We start from the raw sequence: 25,829 nt of genomic DNA, 5'->3' as shown, positions 1-25,829 counted from the left end.
GGATGTGCTGGACAAACAAGTCTGATCCGTGGAGGCTCCGGCTCACAGTTTACCAGGCTTGAAGGATCTGCTGCTAACGTTGTGGTGCCAGCACACTTTCAGAGGTCTTGTTGAGTCCATGCCTCGACGGGTCAGGGCTGTTTTGGCAGCACAGGAGGTGAATGTACTCACACAGAGCACTATACAAGGTCAGAGTGAGAGCATGTTCTGCCGGTCAAGGGAATGCAACGTTTTAGTGTCTTTAGTCTCGAAGTGTCCGTATCACTGCTCCTCACCAGCGCCCAAAACATTAGATCCATAATTCAACACAGCACCTGTCACACGTCACGCTCCACTGATCTCATTACAGATGTCAGCAGCATCACTATTCACTGGAAATGAGGACATGACTGACAGCCAGGCTACACTTCAGAGCAGATATTAACACACCTTGCCCTTAACCAGGGCCGTCAATGACGTTGTCTTTTTTAAGATTAACAAAAAAGTTACTGGTTGGGAAAAAAAAACCAAAAAACATTTCTTTATTTATTTGTTTGTTTTATTTATTTATTTATTTATTTATTTAATTTTTCAAGATAACAGCATATATAATGGTTTTCAACATTACCAACAATGCAATACGGCTTCCTGCTGAGACATTTAACCCTCACTTTGTCTCTACCAAACAAGAGAAATGCAGCAGTGCTTTAGTCCTTGAGCTTGTCCAGCTCTCTCGACTCTATACGCTTTTCTCAAACAGCTTGACTTCCGAAGTTCTTTCTAACACCCCTGCTAATGGCAACACGTTCGAGTCAACGTCTCGCAGATCGCCGAGTAAAACCGTGTCCCGTAGCCATTGTAGCGGCACAATGATCTTAAAGCCGCCGAGGAACTGAGTGGGGAGCGATAACGTCGTGACACGTTAATCATCCTTGCAGTTTGCTTTTCTTCTCCATCCGTTTGAAAGCTTGTTTCTATATAGCAATGTATAACAGTGATTTGCTCAAGTTCGACAATACTGCTTCTCAACGCGTATATTATTCTCATGCCGTGATTATACGGTCAACCAAAAAATATGTGCTCCTACACTCACCCCCCCACCCCCAAGCTTCCAGAGCTACACACAGGTGTTTTAACCTTACGTGATTACTAACGCCCCCCATTCTCCTGCAGTCACATGACCTACACTTAACATGGCTCCTACAGCCATATTGCAAAGGCGAGTTTCAGTTCGACGTTCAGAAAATGATGAGTGTTCTGACCTGAAGTGCTGCGAGGAGATTGGTGGTCTCTCTCAGTCTGGCCCGCGTGGCATCTAACTCTTCTAGAAGCTTCTCCTGAGCCTCCTTCAGGCTGGAGATGTGTCCTTTAGCCGATCCTAGGCTCTGCTCTCCTTCTTTCACCATCTCCTGAAGGTGGCTCACCTAGCAAGAGCGAGAGAGATAGAGAAAGAGAGAGAGAGAGAAAGAGAGGTCAATGATCCACAGTATAGACGAGTGCAAAAGTTTGCACACTAAAAATCTTTAAACGTTCTTGTCATTGCATCTGGTTTAATAACACACAGGTGGACAGGTGGACCACGATGAATCGTCCCTGAACCCTTGCGGCATGTAAGAATTCACAACGTGCTTTCTCGATAATGGTAATAAAGGTAAGAGCGAATTCAGTAGTCTCTCGAGAAGAGTTGCAGGATGACCCGAAAGCAGCAGAAGCCAAAGTCATGAGAATATATAATGAACCGCAATGCAGTCATTCTCTGTACCTTATACTTCACATAAAACTCAATTAGACAATTAACGATTAAGTTTAACAATTTGACCAAACAGAACTCTGGACTTTACTGTAATTTATTCATTTATTTGTATTTCTGCCAATGATTATGTGACGATTATATATGATTAAATCATTTAAAGACCAAGTTAGTTTCCCTAATCATAAGGTATATGTGTCTATTGTTTCCTTGTGATGTTTTTGTTTGTTTTTGTATGATTTTGTCTGTTTTTTTTTGTTCTTTTGTCTCATTCGGATAAGCGGTAGAAAATGAGTGAGTGTCTCATTTGGTTGCATTGTGATGTTCTTGTCTGCTTTTGTTCCATTGTGATAATTTTTATCCGTTTTTGGTTCCTCTTATAATGATTTTGTTTGTATTTTTTCCCCTCATGATATTTTTGTCTGTTTTTGTTGCAATGTACTGAGGCATACAGTATTAATGTACTCTTATTAGCCATGAAACTGAACCTGAGGAGAAAACAGACCCTTCAACAAGACAATGAGCCAAAACATACAGACAAAAGAGTTCAGGAATGCCATGCAAGGCCGAATATCCCGACTTAAATCTCATTTACTTCATGGTGAAGTCTGAAATAGAGAAATGTCTGAAAATTGCTCCAATTACAGTACCAACAACAGCTTTCTAACAAAATATTTTTTCTCAGATTTTCCCCCGAGTACAAACCCAAAAGCCGAGAAACAAACAAACAAAAAAACAACATCCATGAAATTGTCTGAATATTGAACACTACTTCCCCTCGTTCCATGTTAAGGTGTGATTCTCCAAGAAATCATGACTGTCAAACTTTTGTGCTCGACAGCACGGTGTCACTTTAACCTCATTAGCCTTGCAGATGTTTTACATCTGGCCCCACTATTCCTATCAAGCACTGATAATGAATAGAAGGGAGGAACGGTGACACGATAGTGTTAAAGAGGAGCCAGAGAACAATAAGGACTCCATGCCAAAGTGGAGTTCTTGCCCCGCAGCAGTGCTGGGACTTTGTGTGACACGCAGCCAGCTCTGAGAGCAGAGAACCCATTAATACAGCAAGAGTAATGAGACACAAAACACACAGCTCTGAAATTAATCACTCTGAAATGGGCCCAGCTCGTCCACCCACCGGAGAGCTGCAGATTCTACGGAGCTCGACTCCGAGAACGGAACACGAGGAGCGCAGCCAACTCATCCGGGGTTTAGTAGTAGAGTGAATATTAAGAGCATAATCAGGCCTGTCTTTCTTCGTGTCTCATGTCGTCACATTCGTAATTAGATTTTTTTCAAACAGTATTTTTTAGAAAGGAAACTGTGTTCAGATGGTTCTGATGACCGTTACAGAAGCGAGAAAAACAGTGACTGCATTCTAAACTTAGGATTATTTCTAGGGGCCATGGTGGCTTAGTGGTTAGCATGTTCGGCTCACATCTCCAGGGTTGGGGGTTCGATTCCCGCCTCCGCCTTGTGTGTGTGGAGTTTGCATGTTCTCCCCGTGCCTCGGGGGTTTCCTCCGGGTACTCCGGTTTCCTCCCCCGGTCCAAAGACATGCATGGTAGGTTGATTGGCATCTCTGGAAAATTGTCCGTAGTGTGTGAGTGAATGAGTGTGTGTGTGTGTTCCCTGTGATGGGTTGGCACTCCGTCCAGGGTGTATCCTGCCTCGATGCCCGATGACGAACTGAGAAGTTCGGATAAGCGGTAGAAAATGAGTGAGTGAGTGTCAAGCTTAAAGTTAACTTGAAAATCAATTCTAAGCTTAAAATTAGTCTGTGTATCTAGAAACAGGCTTAAGATCCCATTTGTTTCGGTGGTGAAAGACAAGAAATGGTGCAAACATATATAACTTACAGTAAGTATCATGGGCACGTTGATCAGAAAGAAAGTGTAAACTTAGTGTAGATATAAAAGGAGCCGGAGATGCTCTCACCTCGCTGTTGGCCATGTTGAGCTTGGAGGTGAGCTCCTCTCTCAGACTGTCCAGCTCCTCCCTCAGACTGTTCTTCTGCTCCTCCAGAGAACTTCGCTCCTTCTCGAACTGCTGCTGCATCTCCTGATGACAGAAATCCAACATCACATTCACTACAAAGACAAAACAGTCTGCGTGTCAAAGTAAGGACATTCTCTCAGACAAGTCTACTGGATTAAACCTCACGATGTCACGACTTACTTCATACCCCCATGTCTTAACCGCCGGGATGTGAAAGCTGAGTTACAAAAAAAGTCCAGACACAATTTCAAAGTTCCACACAAATGTGCTGCATCTGGAAGTGTGCTTAATACCTTTTTTTTTTTTTTTGTGAAAATTTTTTTTATTAAAAAGAAAGAATCCGGCACGGTTTACAGCTGCGTTTTTTTGTGACTAGATTAATATTCGTATGTCTGGATTTAAGGAGAGAATTTCGCACCTTTCAGTGTAATATTAGGGGGGGAAAAAAGAAATAAATAATGGACGCTGTGTGAAATATTTGCATGAGAGTGTGCAAGAGTATTAATATGCGTCACCCACGCAGATATTTTTGTGGCTGGATGACGGTGATAATGTCGCACATAACGCCGACGCTAATTCTGATTAAAAAAGAAAGAAAGAAAGAAAGAAAGAAAGAAAGAAAGAAAGAAAGAAAGAAAAAGAAAAACAGGCTGAACAAAAGTGTCACACACAGCACACCGTCTGTTCCGATAAGAGGTGGTGTTATAAAATGTTAGACGAGGCTCAATTACGGATTGATGAACGCGGTGTAAACCCAAATCACCTGTGTAATTATAGTAAATGTTTATCTGTGTACGGAAGCACGGCCGTAATTCGTGATTACGATCATTATAAAAAAAAAAAAATGACAAGTGTTGCAAATGACAGACTTTAATTCTGATATGCGCGCTGCTGGATTCACGGAGCGTCGGGGCGATCGATCAGAAAATGTGCTGAAGTGCTGTGGAATGGAGGTGTGTTGGCACTCGGAGCGTACGGCTGCTCAAAAGTGTGCTATATCATTTAGCTTAAGCTCTGGGAATAATCGCATAGCTTTATCGTACCCGCGAATTTGGAGGACGACTTTTATGTCTACACTCGTGTCGTGTGCTTTGGATGCAAATATGCATGCGTGCACTTCTTAAAAGCATAAATAATAAACGAGGGCTTCTACATACAACATGTTTGACTTGTCAAAGAGTGAGTGAGAGAGAGAGAGAGAGAGAGAGAGAGAATAAGACTGCTAAATAACTGATAGAGTGCAGAGCTGTTCAGTGACTACAGCTGGCCGTGTGCATAATTCACCGTCCCAAACTTCCAAGCGGACCCGATATTCAAATATGACCTCATGAATAATTAATAAGGCCACATCTTTCGTTGCGGTGTGATGACATCTAAGCACAGGACCGAGTTTTCGGTGCATCCGAAATCGAATACCTCAAAGCTAACTAGTGTTTCGCCATCAACAAACATAAAGATAAAACATGATGTATATATTTAACTGCCATGTTTAAACCTAATGATTTACAAGCATCCGGGAAATAAAAAAGAAAAGTCTGATCTGCGGTCTGCTACATGACCATATACTTTGGTAAATAATAATAATAATAATAATGATAATAATAATAATAACAATAATAATAATAATCATTATCATCATAATCTAGTTATCTAATAAAATAAAATAAAAAATTTAAAAAAAAAAGTCTGATCTGCAGTCTGCTCCATGACCATATACTTTAGTAAATAATTATAATAATAATAACAACAATAATAATAATCATCATCATCATCATTTCCATCATCATCTAGCTATCTAATCTCTAATGAAAGATATTTAGTATTACATAACTGGCCTTATGATACTAAACTGGACTCTTCCTCATCACAAATCTATTTCTTTTGTACCTTTACTATGCATTTCATCTTTCATCGAGATCCACAAAAAAAGCTTTCATCATCAATATAGACCACGATATGTCGGAGTGACTTGACTGAAGATCTGGATGTGGGTTAAAACGTCCATCATTTGTTAGATCCAGTGCAAAACTAAAGAAGCACACTTCAATCATGCACCAATCCCCTCAAGCATCAATATATAAAACTGGTCCAGACTTCATGAATACAGTCAGTCATCTAAGAAGGGATTGATGCTTGATGCTATGTATATACACACACACACACACACACACACACACACATTATATATATATATATATATATATATATATATATATATATATATATATATATATATATATATATATATATATAGCGCCGAAGCTGTTGTGGAGGCTTTCCTTGGTGAGACTGCATATATTTGTGAGTTGTTTGGATACAGTTCTGTGCTATTCCTTGGTTTTGAAGACTGCCTCAGAGCGCTGGATGGAGCTGACAAGCCATCACTGCTTGAGGAAAAGAAAGGAGAGTGATGAAGAAGAGGAGAAATTCCAGGTCTGGGCTAAAATAGCCGTCGTGTTGTTTCTCAGTGATTTGGAGCTCGGCTCTAACGTAATCCCTTCTCCTTTATTATTTATCCACCCTTCAATTTTTCGCTTGCCCATTTCCATTTCTGAGTGTGGCAGATGATAAGCCCAAAGCGGCTCAGTGTTAACGCGATTCATCGCTCTAGCAGCGTGCCTGCTTCGGTGTCCTGTCCTCTGGCTGTGTCCCCCAGCAAAAAGGGCAAAAAGGGGCTCCAGGGTACCCAGGTGCAACGTCGGAGAAAATCAGCCATGCCTGCATAAAGCCCTGCCTCGGGGAACGCAAAGGGACATGCTGGCGTCTGAGTGTACAACATCGGAGACTCGCCATGATTTGGACAAGAAAACGGAGTAGAAACGGACGACTAAAAATAGATTTTAGAAACTTGAATTTTTGCCTTGTTCATCATCGACACCTGTGACCGTTCTTACCAGTTGTTGCATCTGTTACTATGGTGCAAGATCCTGCAACTGTGATTCCTGCAAGATTTAATGCATAATGATCAGGGAAAGGTCTAAGATATGATTAAGTATGGTTTAAAAAAAAATGCATGGCCAAAATGCAATCCCCCAGACGTACGAGGCGCTCGGTGGAGGTTTGGATTTGCAGCTTAGTTACGAATCCTGCAGCCTGAGCCGGAACTTTCCTTAGAAACATGTATGTTGCGTCTCCTATCTGAGTCCAAGTTACGTGGAACCACGCCTCAAGGAAGAAAACCCTGGTTCTTAGCTTCGTCCTTCTGTCCATCACAATGCTGTACGAAAGAACCTGAACAATCATCTTTATCTATATCTTTCATTTTTTGCTATAATAAACTTACGACTGAAAGGCAGCTATTAGTTACAGAAGCCAGTTTCCATCAGTAAAGTTTTTTATGGGTGAGAATGTTTTTTCCTGACACTCCGACAGTCTCCTAGAGTTTAAAGTCAGCTCTATTTTGTACGTGTTAATGAAGAAAAAAAATCATCACGCTCTTGTTCTTTGTGTAACTTGCCTGCTATCTGCGCGCATGATGTCTCACTGCTGCACTCGTGAATTAGTGTTATTTGGTAGTCGTCGTCACCACGTTCTCTCAGTGTGCGTGTGATATTAAATGGCTAATGGATGAAACAGTATGCGGTGGTTTCGGAGCGTGATGGGCGGCTGTTTGTTGGCAGGAACGCGGCTGACTGAGATAGATGACAGATTGTGTGTTGGCTGAGGCGATCGTGCGCGCCTTTTGTGGGCTTACATTTCATATGCTTTCAGTCGAAAATATCACAACAGACAAGCCGGTCATGTCATTTTGTAGCTTCTGGGCTCATGCCTGCAGATGACAAGAGAAACGGATGTGGAGTGTCAGACAGAGTGCTGAAGGAATGTAAAGGTGTGTGTCAGCATGAAGAGGACAAGTCGTCTAGGGCAGGAGGAAGAGCTGGGATGACTAATGAAGCGTGGGTTTGGAAGGAATACACTTCTTCGTAGAACCCTTGAGGCTTCCAGGAGCTCGAGCAGCTGGACTCGAGCGTATGGAACGGAGTCAAACTAGAAAAAAAAACTCACTGAAGTGTCTGTCAGTTCTGTTCAGGAAGTCAAGAGCTGTGATCACTGCATACGTCCAATATAAATCACACCTATGGAACATTTTGGTCTGTATAACACCTGAATTAATTCCCCTGGGTGATTCTACACTCTGGGGAAACACAAGCCTGGGTTATGTTGTTAGAGCTTTCACACTGCTCATACTTTACCCAGGGTTACTGGTTAATCCTGGATCTTCCTAGTCTGATCTTTCACACTGTACACTCCTAAAACTTACCTTATAGATAGATAGATAGATAGATAGATAGATAGATAGATAGATAGATAGATAGATAGATAGATAGATAGATAGATAGATAGAGACAGACAAACAGACAGACAGATGGAAGGAAAGACAGACAGACAGACAAACAGATACAGACAGACAGACAGATAGATAGACAGACGGAAGGACAGACAGACAGACAAACAGATACAGACAGACAGACAGACAGACAAACAGATAGATAGACAGACAGACAGACAGACAGACAGACAGACAGACAGACAGATAGATAGATAGATAGATAGATAGATAGATAGAGAGAGAGACAGACAAACAGACAGACAGATGGAAGGAAAGACAGACAGACAAACAGATACAGACAGACAGACAGACAGACAGACGGAAGGACAGACAGACAGACCGATAGATAGATAGATAGATAGATAGATAGATAGATAGATAGATAGATAGATAGATAGATAGATAGATAGATAGATAGATAGATAGATAGATAGATAGATAGATATTGCATAGTACAGGTACATAGCAACAAAAATATAAATATATAAGTATATGTACGACAATAAATAAAGTTATAGCAGGTCGTATGTGCTTAAGTATAGTATGTGCGAAATAGGAATAGTGGCACATATTCAACATATGACTAGATGTTAAAATCCCTTGTGTTGAGGTCCACTAAACCCTGTTGTTCAATTAAACAAGTGGCTGGCAGGACACACACACCCACACACACACACACACACACACACACACACACACACACACACACACACACACACACACACACACACACACACACACACACACACACACACAAAATCAATAAAGCCAATCAGATGGAACGAAAGTCAGTTCATGGGGCTGCAGGATGCAAGAGCGAGACAATGAATTGCCCGTGTGTGTGTTCCTGCTGTCAAAACACTAACCTCGCCTGACAAGGGCCAATAATAGAGCATCCAACGTGAGACAACAACAACAATAGAGCGTAGGACTGAGCCACAGCCGCCTCGCCGTCACATATCTGCTCTTCTCTCTCTCACAAACAGCGTGACAAGAAGATAACACGCTTTATGTGCCGACGTGGAAAGAAGCGCACGTTTGTTCCCAACCAGCACTGATCGAACACGATGCGACCGTGAAAGAGAACTATTTAACGTTTTAAATAATATTAAGCCTGATGTTATACAGTGAGACACAACAAACATTACCAGTGGTGACACTGATCCCTGCGTACTGAAGGATAAAAAAACAACAACAGAAAATTGCTTTCTTTGCAGCTTATCGTGATGTTGTTATGAATTGAAACGTTTTAGATCTGTTTTTATTTATTTAGGAAAACTTTCATCTGGCGTTTAGTCACAAAAAAGAACAACTCATTTTTCGGAAGCTGATGGAAATGATTAAAATATTTGCTCCAGTTAAAGAGACGCCTTTAAAGTTTACATTCTTTGGACTTCCTGGAGTAGAGTACTTATAGCTTAGCAAGCTTAGCAGATGTGTGTGTGTGTGTGTGTGTCCTTCACAGTATCAGATCAATAGCAACAGCTACACAGGTGTTCATTCCTTACTTTCCCCTCTTCTGTGTGTGTGTGTGTGTGTGTGTGTGTGTGTGTGTGTGTGTGTGTGTGTGTGTGTGTGGGCGTGGGTGTGTGTGGGCGTGGGTGTGTGTGGGCGTGTGGGTGTGGGTGTGAGTCTGAATGTGTGAGTGAGAGTGCAAGAGACATGTGAGTGTGTGTGTGTATGTGTGTGTGTGTGTGTGTGTGAGTGTGAGTGTGTGTGAGAGAGTATAAGTGTGAGAGAGAGTGTGTGTGAGGATGTGTGAGCGTGTGTGAGAGTGTGTGAGAGAGAGCGTGTGAGTATGTGAGAGAGAGTGTGTGAGATAGTGTGTGTGTGTGTGTGTGTGTGTGTGAGAGAGTGTGTGAGAGAGTGAGAGAATGAGTGTGTGTGTGTGTGTGTGAGAGAGAGTGTGTATGTGTGTGAGAGAGTGTGTGAGCATGTGTGTGAGCATGTGTGAAACTGTGTGTGTGTGTGTGTGTGTGTGAGCGTGTGTGAGACCATGCGTGTGAGAGCACGTGTGTGTGAGCGTGCGTGTGAGGCTGTGTGAGTGTGTGTGTGTGTGTGTGTGTGTGTGTGAGAGAGTGTGTGAGAGAGTGAGAGAATGAGTGTGTGTGTGTGTGTGTGAGAGAGAGTGTGTATGTGTGTGCGAGAGTGTGTGAGCATGTGTGTGAGCATGTGTGAAACTGTGTGTGTGTGTGTGTGTGTGAGCGTATGTGAGACCATGCGTGTGAGAGCACGTGTGTGTGAGCGTGCGTGTGAGGCTGTGTGAGTGTGAGCGTGCGTGTGTGTGTGTGTGTGTGTGTGAGACTGTGTTTGTGTGTGAGCGTGCGTGTGAGAAAGTGTGTGTGTGAGTGTGTGTCAGCGTGTGTGAGACCGTGCGTGTGAGAGCGTGTTTGTGAGCGTGCCTGTGAGAAAGTGTGTGTGTGTGTGTGTGTCAGCGTGTGTGAGACCGTGCGTGTGAGCGTGCGTGTGAGAATGTGTGTGTGTCAGCGTGTGTGTGAGAGACTGTGTGAGTGTGAGCACACTCACGGCCAGCAGTCTGTTCTTCTCTTTCTCGGCTGAGCTCTGGGCGTTCTCCAGGGCAGCCCTGTGTTTTTTGGACAGCTCCTCCAGCACACGGCTCTGAGTCTCTCTGAAGTGAGAGGTTTCCTCCTCATATCTGTTCCGCAGGTTCATCAGCTCCTTCTCATAGACCTGCTTCTCCTCCCGAAGATTCTGCATGGGGAGAGAAAACAGCAAGAGAATGTCACAAACCTGGGGATAACAGACAGACAGACAGACAGACAGACAGACAGACAGACAGACAGACAGACAGATAGACAGATAGATAGATAGATAGATAGATAGATAGATAGATAGATAGATAGATAGATAACCTTCTGTCCAGTCAGATTTGAGCATTACATCATGGCTTGATATAGAAATAAAAACAGGTTAAAGACTATATTTAAGATCACAATTTTTCCCCCTGGATATCCCATAATATAAACATGCTGGCTGAGTTATTGACAAAAACCAGGCACAGCCATTAGAGTACTAAAGCTCACATGGTCATAACATGCTTATGTAAGCTTTTGAGCTTTAAGAACACACATGGAAAATGACAGGGAGTGGAAGTGCACAGCCCCGAGGCACTCAGCGGCTCAGATGCAGCACGTTATTGTCAGTCTGTGTCTGTGATGAACAGGTAGCGACGGAGGCTTGTTATTCCACCGCGATCCGGATGGCGACGGCTCTCAGATCTCTCACTCCAACACATTATTAGTGAATTCACAACAGCAAGAGATTCCAGTACAGCAAGAGTGCGAGCGCCCAGGAACATCCAGCAGAGTAAATCACATGCTCCTGACTTCATTTAGCCCCATGTTGTCATAGCAACGCCTAACGTTTCGTAAAAAGCGAGGCCGTGCTCTTGTCTTCTCTCTGGAAGAAAGCAGGTGGTGTGTTCTTAGCCAGCAGCTTAGGTTCAACCAAGTTATGTCAGTCTTTGCACAGGAAGGTCGCTCGTGTTTACAATCGGGTTCGGATAGGACAACCTTCAGCTGCTTCATTGTGGCTCTTTGATCAAGCCACATGTTCATTAATTGATTAGAACCACAATTCAATTATTTATTTAGTTTCGCATTCCAAAATGTTATCAAATTAAATTTGTCAGAAACAGAATTGCTTTTGCGTGATTTTGCCAAATCTAATTTTGAAATAATCTTGTAATTAATTCATTTAATCCTTCATTCCTTCCTTCCGATTGATTGATTAATTAATTAATCCATTCAATCCTTCCTACCTCCATTCCTTCCATCGTTTCTTCCTTCTGTTATTCCTTCCTTCCTTCCCACCTTCATTCATTCCTCCATTCCGCCGTTCCTTCCTTCCTTCATTCCTTCATTCAGTTACAGTTGAACGGACACTCGTTCACAAACTATGGATAATTCAGAGATGCCAATCCACCTACAACACATCATTGGGCTGAGGGAGGAAAGCGGAGAACCCGAATGAAACCCCTGAGGTATGGAGAGAAAATGGTCGAACCCCTGACCCATCTATTTTTTGCCGTTGAAAGGAACGGAAAAACTTTCTGCCTTCCGATTTAGAGCCGCAAATCTTTCACGTCACTCCATCCTGACGCGGGCTGGAAGCTTCCCGAAGGCCCCGAATTTTGCAAGCACAAGGTAAACATATTAAAACGTCAGTCAGTGAAGCGAACTCAGCGAACTCCATCGTGGAACACTTCTGCTTCTGCTAATAAGTCACATATACTGTAGAAGGAATAAAATGTGTCTCAGTGTTGTGACTTTACTTTGTTACTCAGCACTTGTAGGGTTGTGTAAAGCTGATGGTTGTGTTTTCCAGACGTTCTACTGTATGATCCATTAAGAGCATTTGGTGTATAAAAAAGCTGAACATGGACCAGATTGGGAAACCTGTACTCTTGATAGACATCAGGAAACCTGTAGTGTATGATGAGCTCCCGGCTCATCTGTTTCTTCGGTGCACAGTTCCTCGAACATTAACATATAGCAAGCAACATGACCCCCAATGGATATCAGGATGTGCCTGAGTGTTTACCTTCTACAATGGAATCTCACTTCAACATAAGTCTTAATTGTGTTTTTGGGATAAGCAACGACGTCTACTTTAACCCAATTATTTTATATTGTCTTATGTTCTGGGACTTTTTGAGAGTATTTACATCCCAAAACATAAACTTCAGGTTGACATATTGCAGTAATCAACTCTTAATACAACCCAAAGTAAGGGAGAGAGAGAAAAAAAGAGAAGTATGAGAATGAATATTAAATCCCCAGACTAGGTTTTATTACGGCTCAGATGTTGAACTGCTACAGTAGGTTGTACGGAGGAGGTTACTTCATTGTACTTATGCAGCCTAAGAAACCGAATAAAAATCGTCTTTGACATTTACATGGAATTGCATGGTGCGATGTGGATACTGTCTACAACTTTGCCCTTTTCTCCAGGCTGTAATTCACATTTAAATATATAAACTTCGAATAAAAAATAGTTTCCTCTGATTCAAAAAGTAGCAACTGAAGAAACATGCTGAAAAAAATTTTTTAAAAAGTTTTCTAAAACGTGTCTACGTGTAACGGTCGGGGGACGCCGCCTGAAGCGGGGATCGAACCCGGGTCTCCGAGGGAGTCTCGATCCCCAGAGTAATGAAAATCAAACCCACGTGCAGGATGAAATGAAAAACGAACAAAACTTACACAGGACACGAGTAACATGGGATATGACATGGGAACCTGAAAACATAACAACACTCTATGGTGTTTATAACAGGTTATAATCACACCCTCCAGTGTCACCCAAATGAAAATAAGGTTCACTTCTGAGTCTGGTTCCTCTTAAGGTTTCTTCCTCTTCCATCTAAGGGAGTTTTTCCTCACCACAGTCACCTCAGGCTTGTTCAAATGGCTGGGTCACACGTCGTCGTCTAACCGGATGTCTTTAGCTGTTAATCGCGGTCATGTTTACCCTTTAGTTAGTGACGGTCGTCAATGTCCTGTTGCTGCGCCCATAATAACAATTAAGAGCTCTAAACGTATTACCTTATGATACTTAAGCGTTTTTAGGAATGAGCTCTTTCTGACATGTATCTTGGAGTGGAATCTGAGTGCCTACGATCTGTATTTTCTTACACCTCCGTCTTCGGTCTGGCGGCGAAACGACCCTTTAGCTCCTGACACTACAGTATAGAGGGCATTTCCAGACATGTTAGAAATTAAGCTCTATACAGCTTTTAAATGTCCCAACACTAAGGGTGTGTCTTAATCAGCTCTCTAGCTCCCTCTGTCGTGAGTCAGTATATCATGTACACCAGTTGGGGCTCTGGTAATGACTCGCAAATGATCGGGACACCGATGACTCAATATCTGCCGACATTCAGTCACTGTAAGAACCCGAACATGTCAAATATTTACATTTATATTTCCGGCATTTAGCAGACGCCCTTATCCACAGCGACTTACAATTTTATCTTATTTTATACAACTGAGCAATTGAGAGTTAAGGGCCTTACTCAGGGGCCCAGCAGTGGCAGCCTGGTGGACTTGGGATTAAACCTCACAAGCTTTCGAATGGTAGTCCAGCACCTTAACCACTAGGCTACCACATCCCGAGAATCATCTAAGCTGTTAAGAAGGTACGTACATTTGTAGCTCTAGCTGGTTGAGAGGTAAATTTTTTCTGACTACCTGATCGGTGAATTGAGACGCGGCCGAAATCTTCCGTGCTTAGGAATGTTGCTGAAATAGTTATCGTAGGCAATAAGGAAAATTTTGAAATAGCTGTAAATGAAAAGTTCCTGTTGAACTTTTAATAATGACTAAAAAAGGTTACACTTTGTTTTTTGGGGTGTTTGGATTTAAAGCTAGAGAAATAATGGCACCCGAGTGGCTACTGTTTAACACGAGAAGGGAATTAAGCAGCTGGAATAAATAAGTGCTGCAGCAGAATGGATTTTTTAGTTCAGCATATAACAAAGGTCTCTGCAGGTTAATTAGTGATGTATCTGTACACACACACACACACACACAAATACACACACACACTCACTCACTCACACACACACACACACACACACACACACTCACTCACTCACACACACAATCACTCACACACACAATCACTCACACACTCACTCACACACACACACACACACACAGACTCACACTCTCTCTCACACACACACACACACACACACACACACACACACACACTCAGACTCACACTCTCTCTCACACACACACACACACACACACTATCTCTCTCTCTCTCTCACACACACACACACACACACACTCAGACTCACACTCTCTCTCACACACACACACACACAAACACACACACACACACACACACACACACTCTCTCTCTCTCTCTCTCTCTCTCTCTCTCTCTCTCTCTCACACACACACACACACTCAGATAGGAATTATTAGGAATAGGAATTATTCTTACACTGTAATGAATAAAAAAAAATAAGAATTGAATTTCGTTATATTATTTCATGGCTTTTTGTGAACAAATTCAGGTTTAATGACATTAGACAATTTTTTCACTGCACATCGTTGAGAAACACAGCAGAGTACAAACAGTGGCCTGAAGCAGTAAAGGTCAAGCTCATCTGCTTTATATCACGATTGCTTGCACTGAATATGTTATACGGAATCTAATCAAATTTGTTCAATTGTACTTTGCAAAGCAGACGTGACGTTTAAAAAAATAACATAATCTTTCAATTTAAGAAAGAAATCAGACTTAACCTGCTGTCTGAACCTCAATTTCAAATGATAAATGAAAGAAAAAAAAATACTATTTACTGCATTACAGTTAATCAGGGCTTGTTATGATCGCTACCATAGACTTCATGGCATCTTCAAGGAAGAGGATTATTTATATTGAGATGATGTGGCATTATTCTGACTGCATTCAGCTCATCTTGCGACTTCTGATAGCAGAACTCATTTAGGAGAGGTGAATAATTACGTTCTTCACACAATTACAACTTTTATTATTATTATGTTGGCTTCATTCATTCACTCATTTTCTACCTCGAGTCGCGGGCGTCAGGTGTCATCGGGCATCAAGGCAGGATACACTCTGGACGGAGTGCCAACCCATCACAGGGCACACACACACTCTCATTCACTCACACACTACGGACAATTTTCCAGAGATGCCAATCAACCTACCATGCATGTCTTATGAGGCATTATGTTGGCTTGAAAAAGCTTATTACAACATACACATGTGACGTATCAAAATAATCAATACAATTAGGGTGTGTATACTGATGATGTCGCATGCCGTCAAGTGCACGTCGACCTCCACAATGTATTTTATCAGAACATTACCACAACATACACACGTGATCTATTTGAATGCTTAACACAATAAGAGGAACTATTCTGACGTTACGTCAAACAACCTCCACAACATCAATGTCTGTCCCGACAAACTTTATAAATCTAGTTATTACTGTTATAGCCTTTGCTATATAGATTCATAGCATATACTTAATGAATCAGGACTAATTTACTACAGTGATGTTTTAAAGATGTTTATAGGGTCGGCAAGAACTACTGAACAGAAACGTCTGAGAAGTTCATCTGCTATGTAATAATACCCGTCATGCTCCTCTTAGCGAGCTGGGTGCGTCATCACATCTCTACAGCTAAGAAAATGGAATTACTAACAGATTCCAAAAAGTCTTTCAAAGAGCGATGGCACGGTTCTTTTTTCGCCACTCTGGTCTCTGTGCTTTTTGATTTAGAAAGCTGATCTGGTGTGAAATGTCTGCCACAGTCCTTGTGTATGAGGTGAAAAAGTGAAATGGATATGATTCAGTTTGCTGCTTTTTTTTTTTTTTGGTAGGGAACAAGATGACGAGAGTTTGTGAAGACAGAAAGGAGAAGAAGGTTGTCTTTCTCGGCGTGTCTTTCTGATGAGTGATGTGGTGTAGTTTGTTCAGTACCTTATCGAGGGTAAGGATCTGCTGCCTCTGCCTCTCGTCCAGAGCCTGGCTTTTGCTCTGTAGCGCCCCCCTCTCCTCCTCCAGACGTAACACCTTGTCCTTCAGACGCGACTTCTCCGACTCCAGGTCGCGGATGGCCGCCTCGTGGGTCATCTGCGTGGCCTGCAGGCTGCCAATCTGACCTGAGTTCAGATGTCACATTCGAATCTTTAGAGCTTGAAACGAAAAAAGTTTAAAACTCTTTTTCACTCTAGCATCCTGGCTTGCCCTAGATCTGGCCGTCGGACTTGATTTTACTTCAGTGTAATAGCTCTAATGGATGTTATCGGGACACCAGGTGCGGCTAGATAACGGGGGAGACAGAGGACACGCTGAGACCTGGAGAGCTGAATGAACAGATTTTGATTATAGCAAAGATAATGAATGTCTTTTGAGTTGTTGCTTTTCTGTTTCACCCACGCCGCTCTGGAGAAGGTCGTTCGTAAACCCCTTTAAAATCACTATTCCAAGATACTCCTTGCAGTTCGAATTACATATAAAGAACTGTCTTTGCCAAACATTTGACTTCATTTATTTGATCTGCATTAGTAAGCATTAAGGTTATAAACATTGAGATATAAATAGAGATCAAGCAAAACAAAACAAACCCAAAAAAGCTCCAGCAGTATCGCAAGCGTAATATTGAAGTTAATCCATCCGAACATCCGTCATTTGCGCTGTCGATGCATGCAGTGACACCAAAACAATAGATCTGGCATCGGGTCTAGGTGTTTAGACCTCAGGTTTGAAGGAGAGTTCTAGAAATTGGCTCGGTGACATCCGGCTGCTGTTGCCAGGAAACAGGCAGGTGACGTGTCACCCAAAATTTACCCAACATAGAGGCCACACGGAGTGGCTGAGAAAAGACAGCCCAAAAACTGGTTTCTGGCTTTTAAACTCCCCTATTCCCTTCACAAATCACAGAGGAGACAAGTAAAGATTGGAATAAAGCGCTTTGTGAGCCAACAAGCAAATCGCAGCGCTGCTGGGAATCACCGAGTGCTACAGCCACTCCGAAGTAAATCAGGAGATATCAGGTGTGGTTGGGGTTGCCAAACAGGGGCATTGCATCTTTTACCAGATAGATACGTTAATGCGCCACCATAAAAAAGGACAACAAGGACACCAAAGCCCAAGTAAGGAATCTGGACTTGATGAGAAAGCAGCACAATGCCTTTTAAAACAGAAATCGGAAGCACTACCTGGTCCACAGAGGTACATCTTCATATTTATTATTACTCTTGCATCTTATTAAGTGCTAGTTTGGCTCTTACACCCATGGAAACAGGAACCATGGGGTTTGTTTAATTTATATAAATATAAAATATATATTCAGAACCGGTTCTGTTTCTGAACCGCATGGAATTTTTAAGTTTCGGTTCCAAACGCGGTTCCGATGTGATGACGGGCAAAGCGCTGGGAGCGGTCACTTTAAATAGCCACGTCTTACTGTACCTCATGAATATTAATTGTTTACACTGTTTACAGTCAACCAAATTAATGCAGCTTACCACAGATATCTGTCACTCGCGCTGCTGTGCTGAGATACGCTTTGTGTTAAACATGTCTAAAAAAGTCTAAAGTGTGGATTCATTTCCAAAGCTACAACAATGAAGCAAATCTACCCCGTCTGGGAGGGTTTTCTCCACAGCTGGAGATACAATAAGGCAGGAAAGGTTAACTTTTCTTCAGAAAAATTGCTAACTGTTTTGCTAAGTTGTAATTCTGGATGTTAAATTTGATGTTGGATTTATTTAAATTTAAATTGATGTGAATTTAAATGCTCCGTTTAAAATATTTAAAGAGTGATTAATAAAAAAATGTCATTGTTTAAGTATTGTGCAATATTTTTCACATTTCTTTTATTATGGAATCGGAATCAGAACCGGGAATCGTAAGGCAGAACTGGAACAGGAACCGGAATATTTCTTTTGATACCCAACCCTATATATATATATACACCTCCACCACCAGCAGCTGCTCCATGTGGGTATAAAAGTGTTGGTGTAGAATTCTGTAGAGGTGTGAGTTGAAACAGAAATCGAAAACCCTGGAAATCTGAGTCAGCCACTACTTTTGCAGATAATGATACATTTGGTTTAGAAGCCCAGTTTCCACTAAAGCCACCTATTCCTTCCTCCTCGGTTCTTTCAAAGTGTGGAGGAAGAAATTGGTGGCTTTATTGGAAACTGGGCTTCTAAACCTGTCAGTAAACAACTCAAGGACATCTCAGCTGATCGAAACTATAACGATGTTCTTCTTACCTTCTTCAAAACTGCCCAGGTAGATTAGTTAGAAGTGTCTCAAAGAAACATATGGATACTTGGCATGATGAGACACGAGGAGAAAGCTGGAAATGTCAATGAGGTGCCGATGCTCGCTGTGACAAACTCTGTGTATAAACCTGTTACTGGTCATAACAGATGAGGCTAGTGCAGTTGTGCTCATTCCCAGATGGAGGATTTTGAGGAACAGTGATTTGGTGTGTCTGAATCTCTCTACCATTGTGTAATATGTCTAACTTCTGAGTATTCATAAAAAAAGAAGGCGAGAAATACCTGGATAATCGGCTACCGGTGAGATTCTCTAGTATGAACCAATGGACACGGAACGCAAAGGGGCCGGAATGGAAGATCTGATCAAAAATGCCGGAAGGCAGCCTGCTGTCTCTTTTTAAGTGTAAGTGCTATAGATATAAAACGTTGTTCCTTGTGGTCAAACTGCACTTGTATAACATTCATACATTCATTTTCTACCGTTTATACCCGAACTACCCGGGTCACGGGGAGCCTGTGCCTATCTCAGGCGTCATCGGGCATCGAGACAGGATACACCCTGGACGGAGTGCCAACCCATCACAGGGCACACACACACTCTCATTCACTCACACACTATGGACAATTTTTCCAGAGATGCCAATCAACCTACCATGCATGTCTTTGGACCGGGGGAGGAAACCGGAGTACCCGGAGGAAACCCCCGAGGCACGGGGAGAACATGCAAACTCCACACACACAAGGCGGAGGCAGGAATCGAACCCCAACCCTAGAGGTGTGAAGCAAACGTGCTAACCACTAAGCCACTGTGCCCCCCACTTGTATAACAAACCTGAAAAAATTGTTAATTTGTTAAAAGTTAAAAAAAAAATTTAAAAAATCTGTTACGATGTTGTAGGTCACATGACAACGACAACATGGAGGATTGGATACACACTAGACGCATATACTGATCACTGAACAGCTGAGCAGCACATTTACATTTCCAGTATTATCCAGAGCGCATTAGAGTTTACAAATCTAGTTGTCTTCATGTCTAAGGCATTAAATGTACTGAACAAAGCACTTGGCACTCACTTTTAACTTCTGAATCAGACCGATCTAGTCTGTCTTTCAGAACGTAATCAAGTATCAGAAAATCAGGTGTCCTTATCTGTCTTTAATAAATGCTGATACTTCATTTGATTGATTGACTGATTTATTGATTGATTGATTGATTGATATATGGAGACTTGTGGTTTATTTATTTTCATGCATGAGTAGTAAAGATGTCAGTAAAGAAGCAAAAGGAAAACAAAAGGAAAGCTAGATATAACAGCTCTATCTGATTTCCTTCTCCCAAAGAGGAATGAGTGTATAAGTATGTATGTATGTATGTCGATGGAGATATCTCACTGGCTTTAAGGAGGATCTCCGTGGCCTGCTGCTGGACTCTGTCTCTGGTGGCTTCCAGCTCGCACTCGGCTTCTTTCTGCCTGATCGCTATGATCTCTGCATCCTGAGTCACCTCATCCAGCTGTTTATGCAGGTCCTGCACACACACACACACACACACACACACACACACACACACACACACACACACACACACACACACACACACAAATAAACCCAGTGATGAAATGAAATGAGCTGTGACACAGGTACCGTCTTATTCTTAACTTTCCCTCCTGCTCTCCCTCCCTCCCCCTCCCCCCTTCTCCTCTCCCCCTACCTCTCCCCTCCCTCTCCCACTCCCTCCATCCCCTCACTCCCCCTCCCTCTCTCCTCCCCCCTCCCTCTCCCCCTCTCGTCCCCCCTCCCTCTCCCCCTCTCTCCAGCCATCTTCCTTTTCCTTCTCATGAATTGTGAATGTGCACCTCATCTCCCTGCACTCTCCCTATCCGACGCTCAGTAACAATTTTCTATCTAGCCACTCTTTCATTCTCTCAATTGCTGTCATGTTCGCTCCTATTATCCAATCCTGGCTATCTATCACTCTCTGATTTTCTGCCTGGAATCTTCCTTTATTACTCGTTCGAAACTTTTCGACGCATTCTCGCGCTCTCGCGGAGCGGTGAAAAGAAGCAGCCACTTCGTCAGGTCTAATTGGACCGTTTTCATATTACGCCGTGAGTGCAGGCTTCTCTGTGTGATGCAGAAAATTAACTCATTTTGAAGTTCACAAACGAAGAGTGTGTATTCTTAAACAGATTGACGCAGCGGGACTGAAAAAAAAAACAACAAGACCAAAACACTGGCGCACTTTACTGCCGTTCTTCTATATTTCCTCTGTACGTATAGACTGTGACGTTCCGGTTACATAATAATTTTAACCTACAAAAGTCTGGATAAGCAACTAACATGAATGATGAATGGCAGCATTAAACTTTAGGAGGTACAAGAGTTCATTTTTATTATTAGTTGTAAAAAAAATTTTAATTTACAGCATTTAGCAGACACCCTTATCCAGAGGGTTAAGGGCCTTGCTCAGGGGCCCAGCAGTAGCAGATTGGTGGACGTAGGAATCGAACTTACAACCTTCCGATTGGTAACCCAACACCTTAACCACTAGGCTACCACAGGCTCTAAATGTAATGCTTTAACCCATATTGTAATATGTATTATGGTCTGGAGTTGTTGTTTTTTTAAATTTACATAAACCTCTTGTCAATCATTTAATAAATCATTCACCCCCCACCTCAGTCTGAACTCAGCATGTACCCAATGCTTCACAGTTGTTTCACATTAACGCCCAGCGTTACCACATTCGACCTTTAGCATTTAAAATTAGCTTCCTGTCTGGGAAACGAACCTGGGCCGTGGCAATGAGAGCGCGGGATCCTGCCTCTGGACCACCTGGTGGCACTGTACCATGCCATGCCAATCATAAATTAAAAAAAGCTATGAAAAGTCTTGCTTTTCTGTCCCAATATCTCTATCTCTTTGGCTCTCGGTCCAATCTGCTGGCTTTAATAAAATAGTTGACATAAATTTATGTGACTGGTTCAACTACAGCCATTTGTTCATGTGTCAGCTTTCTTTAGTATTGAACCCTGCATTTCATTGCACCAGTTGCCAAACCCTGGTTTATCTTTGAATTTGCACGACCGACGGAATAAATCTCCGATCGTAATTACGGACCCATTTTTTATATAATCAGATGACTATTTATCTGTCTGTGTGCATGTGCGGTCAGATCAGAATGCCATGCAGACAGTAACTGAGGGTGTGAGAGCGGAGAACCGAGTGTGGGACATATTTTGCCGTAGGACGGATCCACGGATTTGGGATAGTAGAGCTGGGTTTTTTTGTTTTGTTTTTCTATTCATGACTCGTTCGTTCTACCGAGTCGAATCTAATGTGAATAAAAGAGATTAAATATCAGATATCGTTGAATGATTGTTCTCTCCGTAGGACAAGTAGGAACCTACATAGATGAAGTAAGTGTTGTGAAGATATCAGGACGTTAATAATCTCGAAAACGTTGTGTTCACTTTTTTCCCCTGCAGATTTCATTACAGCTTAATTTGACTGCTGAATAAAATAAATAAATAAATAAATAAAAATTCTTCTGCAAAGAAATTTCCAATCATTTTTAGTCACCGACCTTTATCCGATTCAGAGTGTAGCTATAAAATCTAATAACTGGGTTATTAAATTACTAGATTTAATTATTATTCATGGACTTATAGAGAACTAAAGTGCTTCTTCTGGTCAGATCCCCGCAGAAATCCCTCTCTGGTGTATTAACTGTATTGTACGATACTGTGTTACACAGACTGTATTAGAAATAACAAACTGTATTGTGTAGGCCGGATTAAAGTGCTTTCTCTACCGTGTCATTAGCTAAACGTTTTGAAAATTGATTTCTGAACACTTACTTTTCCTTTTCCTTCTGTGTGTCTACTCGGAGACGGCTCTGAAGCCCCGGTGCGCTAATTATGCTCGTAAATAACGTCTGGGTTTCTTAATTCAGAAAAGGGGGTCCGGGGGATTTAATGACGGCTCACTCATTAAAGGGAGACGTGTGTGTGCTAAACACGATCTGTGCGCTGCACGCTTTGAAGATCAAAAGAGAAGAGGGGATGAAATGGCGTCTTTGTGTTCGCGGTACATCAGCACTAGACTCAGGCGTTCGGATTTTATGAATCGGCTGTGGATATATTCTGTGTGGATTCTGTAGGAAATTAGGAAATTCTCGAGTGTCTTGGTTCTTCTGGATGGGATGGGATGAAGATGAGTCTGAAGGGGCGTGGTCACTTAAACCTCATACGGTAAACCTCATATGGTAAAACACATACGTGAGCTGTAAGAGTTTTGTTGCTGAAACTCAGATTAGTGCATCATGGGAGTGTAAGTAGGTTTGTGTGTGTGTGTGTGAGGGGGTGTAAGTAGGTGTGTGTGTGTGTGTGTGTGTGTGTGTGTGTGTGTGTGTGTGTGTGTGTGTGTGTGTGTGTGTGTGTGTGTGTGTGTGTGTGTGTGTGAGGGGGTGTAAGTAGGTGTGTGTGTTTGTGTGGGTGTGTGGGAGGGTAAGTAGGTGTGTGTGTGTGTGTGTGTGTGTGTGTGTGTGTGTGTGTGTGTGTGTGTGTGTGTGTGTGTGTGTGTGTGTGTGTGTGTGTGTGTGTGTGTGTGAGGGGGTGTAAGTAGGTGTGTGTGTTTGTGTGGGTGTGTGGGAGGGTAAGTAGGTGTGTGGGTTTGAGGGTGTTTAAGTAGGTGTGTGTGTTTGTGTGTGTGTGGGGGTGAGTAGGAGTGTGTGGGGGGGTGCGTGGGGAGGGGGTAAGTAGGTGTGTGTAAGTAGGTGTTTGTGTGTCAGCATGTGTGGGGGGGTGAGTAGGTGTGAATGGGGGGTAAGTAGGTGTGAATGGGGGGTAAGTAGGTGTGTGTAAGTAGGGGTGTGTGTGTTTGTGTGTGTCAGCATGTGTGTGGGGGGGTGAGTAGGTGTGTATTGGGGTAAGTAGGTGTGTGTAAGTAGGGGTGTGTGTGTGTGTGTTTGTGTGTCAGCATGTGTGTGGGGGGGTGAGTAGGTGTGTATGGGGGGTGAGTAGGTGTGTGTAAGTAGGGGTGTGTGTGTCACCATGTGTGGGGGGTGAGGTGTGAATGGGGGATAAGTAGGTGTGTGTGTTTGTGTGTGTCAGCATGTGTGGGGGGGTGAGTAGGTGTATATGGGGGGTAAGTAGGGGTGTGTGTGTTTGTGTGTGTCAGCATGTGTATGGGGGGGTGAGTACCTGTGAATGGGGGTAAGTAGGTGTGTGTGTGTGTGTGTGTGTGTGTGTGTGTGTGTGTGTGTGTGTGTGTGTGTGTGTGTGTGTCAGCGTGTGTGGGGGGTGAGTCAAGTCAAATCAAATCAAATCAAATTTTATTTTTTACATACATACAAAGTACGACATGCAGTGAAATGCTTGAGTAGGTGTGTGGGTGTATGGGGGGTGAGTGTGTGTGTGTGTGTGTGTGTGTGTGTATTTGTGCTGATCTATCATTACACAAAACCGAACCAATCTTCCGTAAAGCGGCTGATTTTTTCCTGTGGCTTTCCTTCCCTCAAAATAAACATGGCTGAAAATAGATAAATAAACGCTCCTCAGTTACCATAACCTGAGTCTGTTGTGTTCTCCAGCTGCATAGTGTCTCATTCTATTGCTGAACTCCTACCCCGGTGTGGTGTATGAGGGCAGAAGGGCGGCGAACAAGCCCGAAACAGCACGTGAGCTTTTCATTCAATCGTGGACGTGAAAATCCCGGTAAAATTTCATCTTAAGGTTTTCAAATGTCGCCTTGTTAAATTCATCTCTGTGTTTGGAGCGATATGTAATGTCTGTTGCTTATAAACACAATAACTACTACTCAGCGTTAGTCATTTGTTTCCTCGGGCTACTCTTTACTGCTTCGGTGGAGTTCAGGCTGTAGTGTGTTGTTTATCGGCTTCGTTTGTTTAGCGTTTATTTTATAGTCTGTATTTAATGAGATTGTTGTGTCTATTACGCCGTTACCGTAGGAACAGAGATAAAAGGAGATGATGAAGGGAAAGATAATAACGCCAATATGTCTTAACCTTAAGTTCATCCTAAGTCCACACTATGGGATCTGATGTTTGTATGTTTGATGAACTATACTTTGTGGTTTGAGGCCTGCTTGAGAAAAAGAAGGATGAAAGGTGCAGATGATTGAAGTCCTTCTGAGATGCTAAAAGCCGAGTTTTATTCATCTCCCTGCAGGTTCTTTACATTCTGTTGGTCACTGTACCTTAATGTTGCTCTCAGCAGAGGTTAGCGAGGCCTGCAGTTTGTGCGATTTCTCCTGGCTCTCTCTGGCTTCCTCTTGAACCCGCTGTAGCTCGGAGCGCAGCTTGCCCAGCGTCTTCTGCAGCGCCGCCTCCTGTGCCTGGAACTCCTTCCTCAGCTCCGCCTCGGTCTTCTTCCAGGCCAGCAGGTTCTCGGCCGTCATCTGCTGCGTGCGCTTCATGGCCTCCAGCTCTCTCTCGTAGAAGGCCTGTGCCTTGTTCAGCTTGGCCTCGTACTCCTCCACCAGGCGTTTCTTGTCCTGCTTGAGCTCCTCCACCCTCTCTGTCAGAGCCTCCACCTCCTGCTTGTGCAGTTGGCTCAGCTTCTCCTGATCTTTGCTGTAGTTGGCGTTCTGGCTCTGGTGTGATCGCAGCAGCTCCTGAACCTGAACAAAAAACAAACAAACAAACAAACAAAAAAACTCATTCAAAGAGATCCATGATATATTTCTAACAAAACTTCACCGATCTTCAAGAGTTTGTGTAAAAATGGGATATTGATACCTCCTGTCTGTGTGCGGTGCGCAGCTCCTCCAGCGCTTGTCTCTTCTCCTGCTCAAACTGTGCCTGCACCTGAACAAAGGCCCTCAGCTTCTCCTCGAAGGAGCGGCGCATCTCCTCGACCTCGCGAGACATGCTGACCACGCGCTGTGTGTGCTGTGCCTCAGTGCACAGCTGCATGTCCTCCACGCGCTGCCGGT

The 25,829-nt window shown here is 42.9% G+C and overlaps 1 protein-coding gene across 3 annotated transcripts in view; it reads right to left on the bottom strand.

Annotated features, from left to right (window-relative positions):
- Positions 1-25,829, bottom strand: part of fam184ab (family with sequence similarity 184 member Ab) — a 119,055-nt gene that overhangs the window by 49,643 nt on the left and 43,583 nt on the right. For all 3 annotated transcript variants that reach the window (XM_027155369.2, XM_027155370.2, XM_027155372.2), the window contains exons 2-8: positions 25,633-25,829; positions 25,092-25,514; positions 20,265-20,400; positions 16,555-16,736; positions 10,590-10,775; positions 3,674-3,796; positions 1,242-1,403 (exon numbers count right to left, since the gene is read on the bottom strand). The exon at positions 25,633-25,829 is cut by the window's right edge and continues 235 nt beyond it. In XM_027155369.2, the coding sequence (XP_027011170.1) occupies positions 1,242-1,403; positions 3,674-3,796; positions 10,590-10,775; positions 16,555-16,736; positions 20,265-20,400; positions 25,092-25,514; positions 25,633-25,829 (1,409 nt within the window). The remainder of the gene's footprint in view (positions 1-1,241; positions 1,404-3,673; positions 3,797-10,589; positions 10,776-16,554; positions 16,737-20,264; positions 20,401-25,091; positions 25,515-25,632) is intronic.

Source organism: Tachysurus fulvidraco, chromosome 16 (assembly GCF_022655615.1).
Source record: "Tachysurus fulvidraco isolate hzauxx_2018 chromosome 16, HZAU_PFXX_2.0, whole genome shotgun sequence".
Classification (NCBI taxonomy): domain Eukaryota; kingdom Metazoa; phylum Chordata; class Actinopteri; order Siluriformes; family Bagridae; genus Tachysurus; species Tachysurus fulvidraco.
The sequence above is the reverse complement of the archived record's forward strand: the minus strand, read 5'-3'. Positions and strand labels throughout refer to the sequence as shown.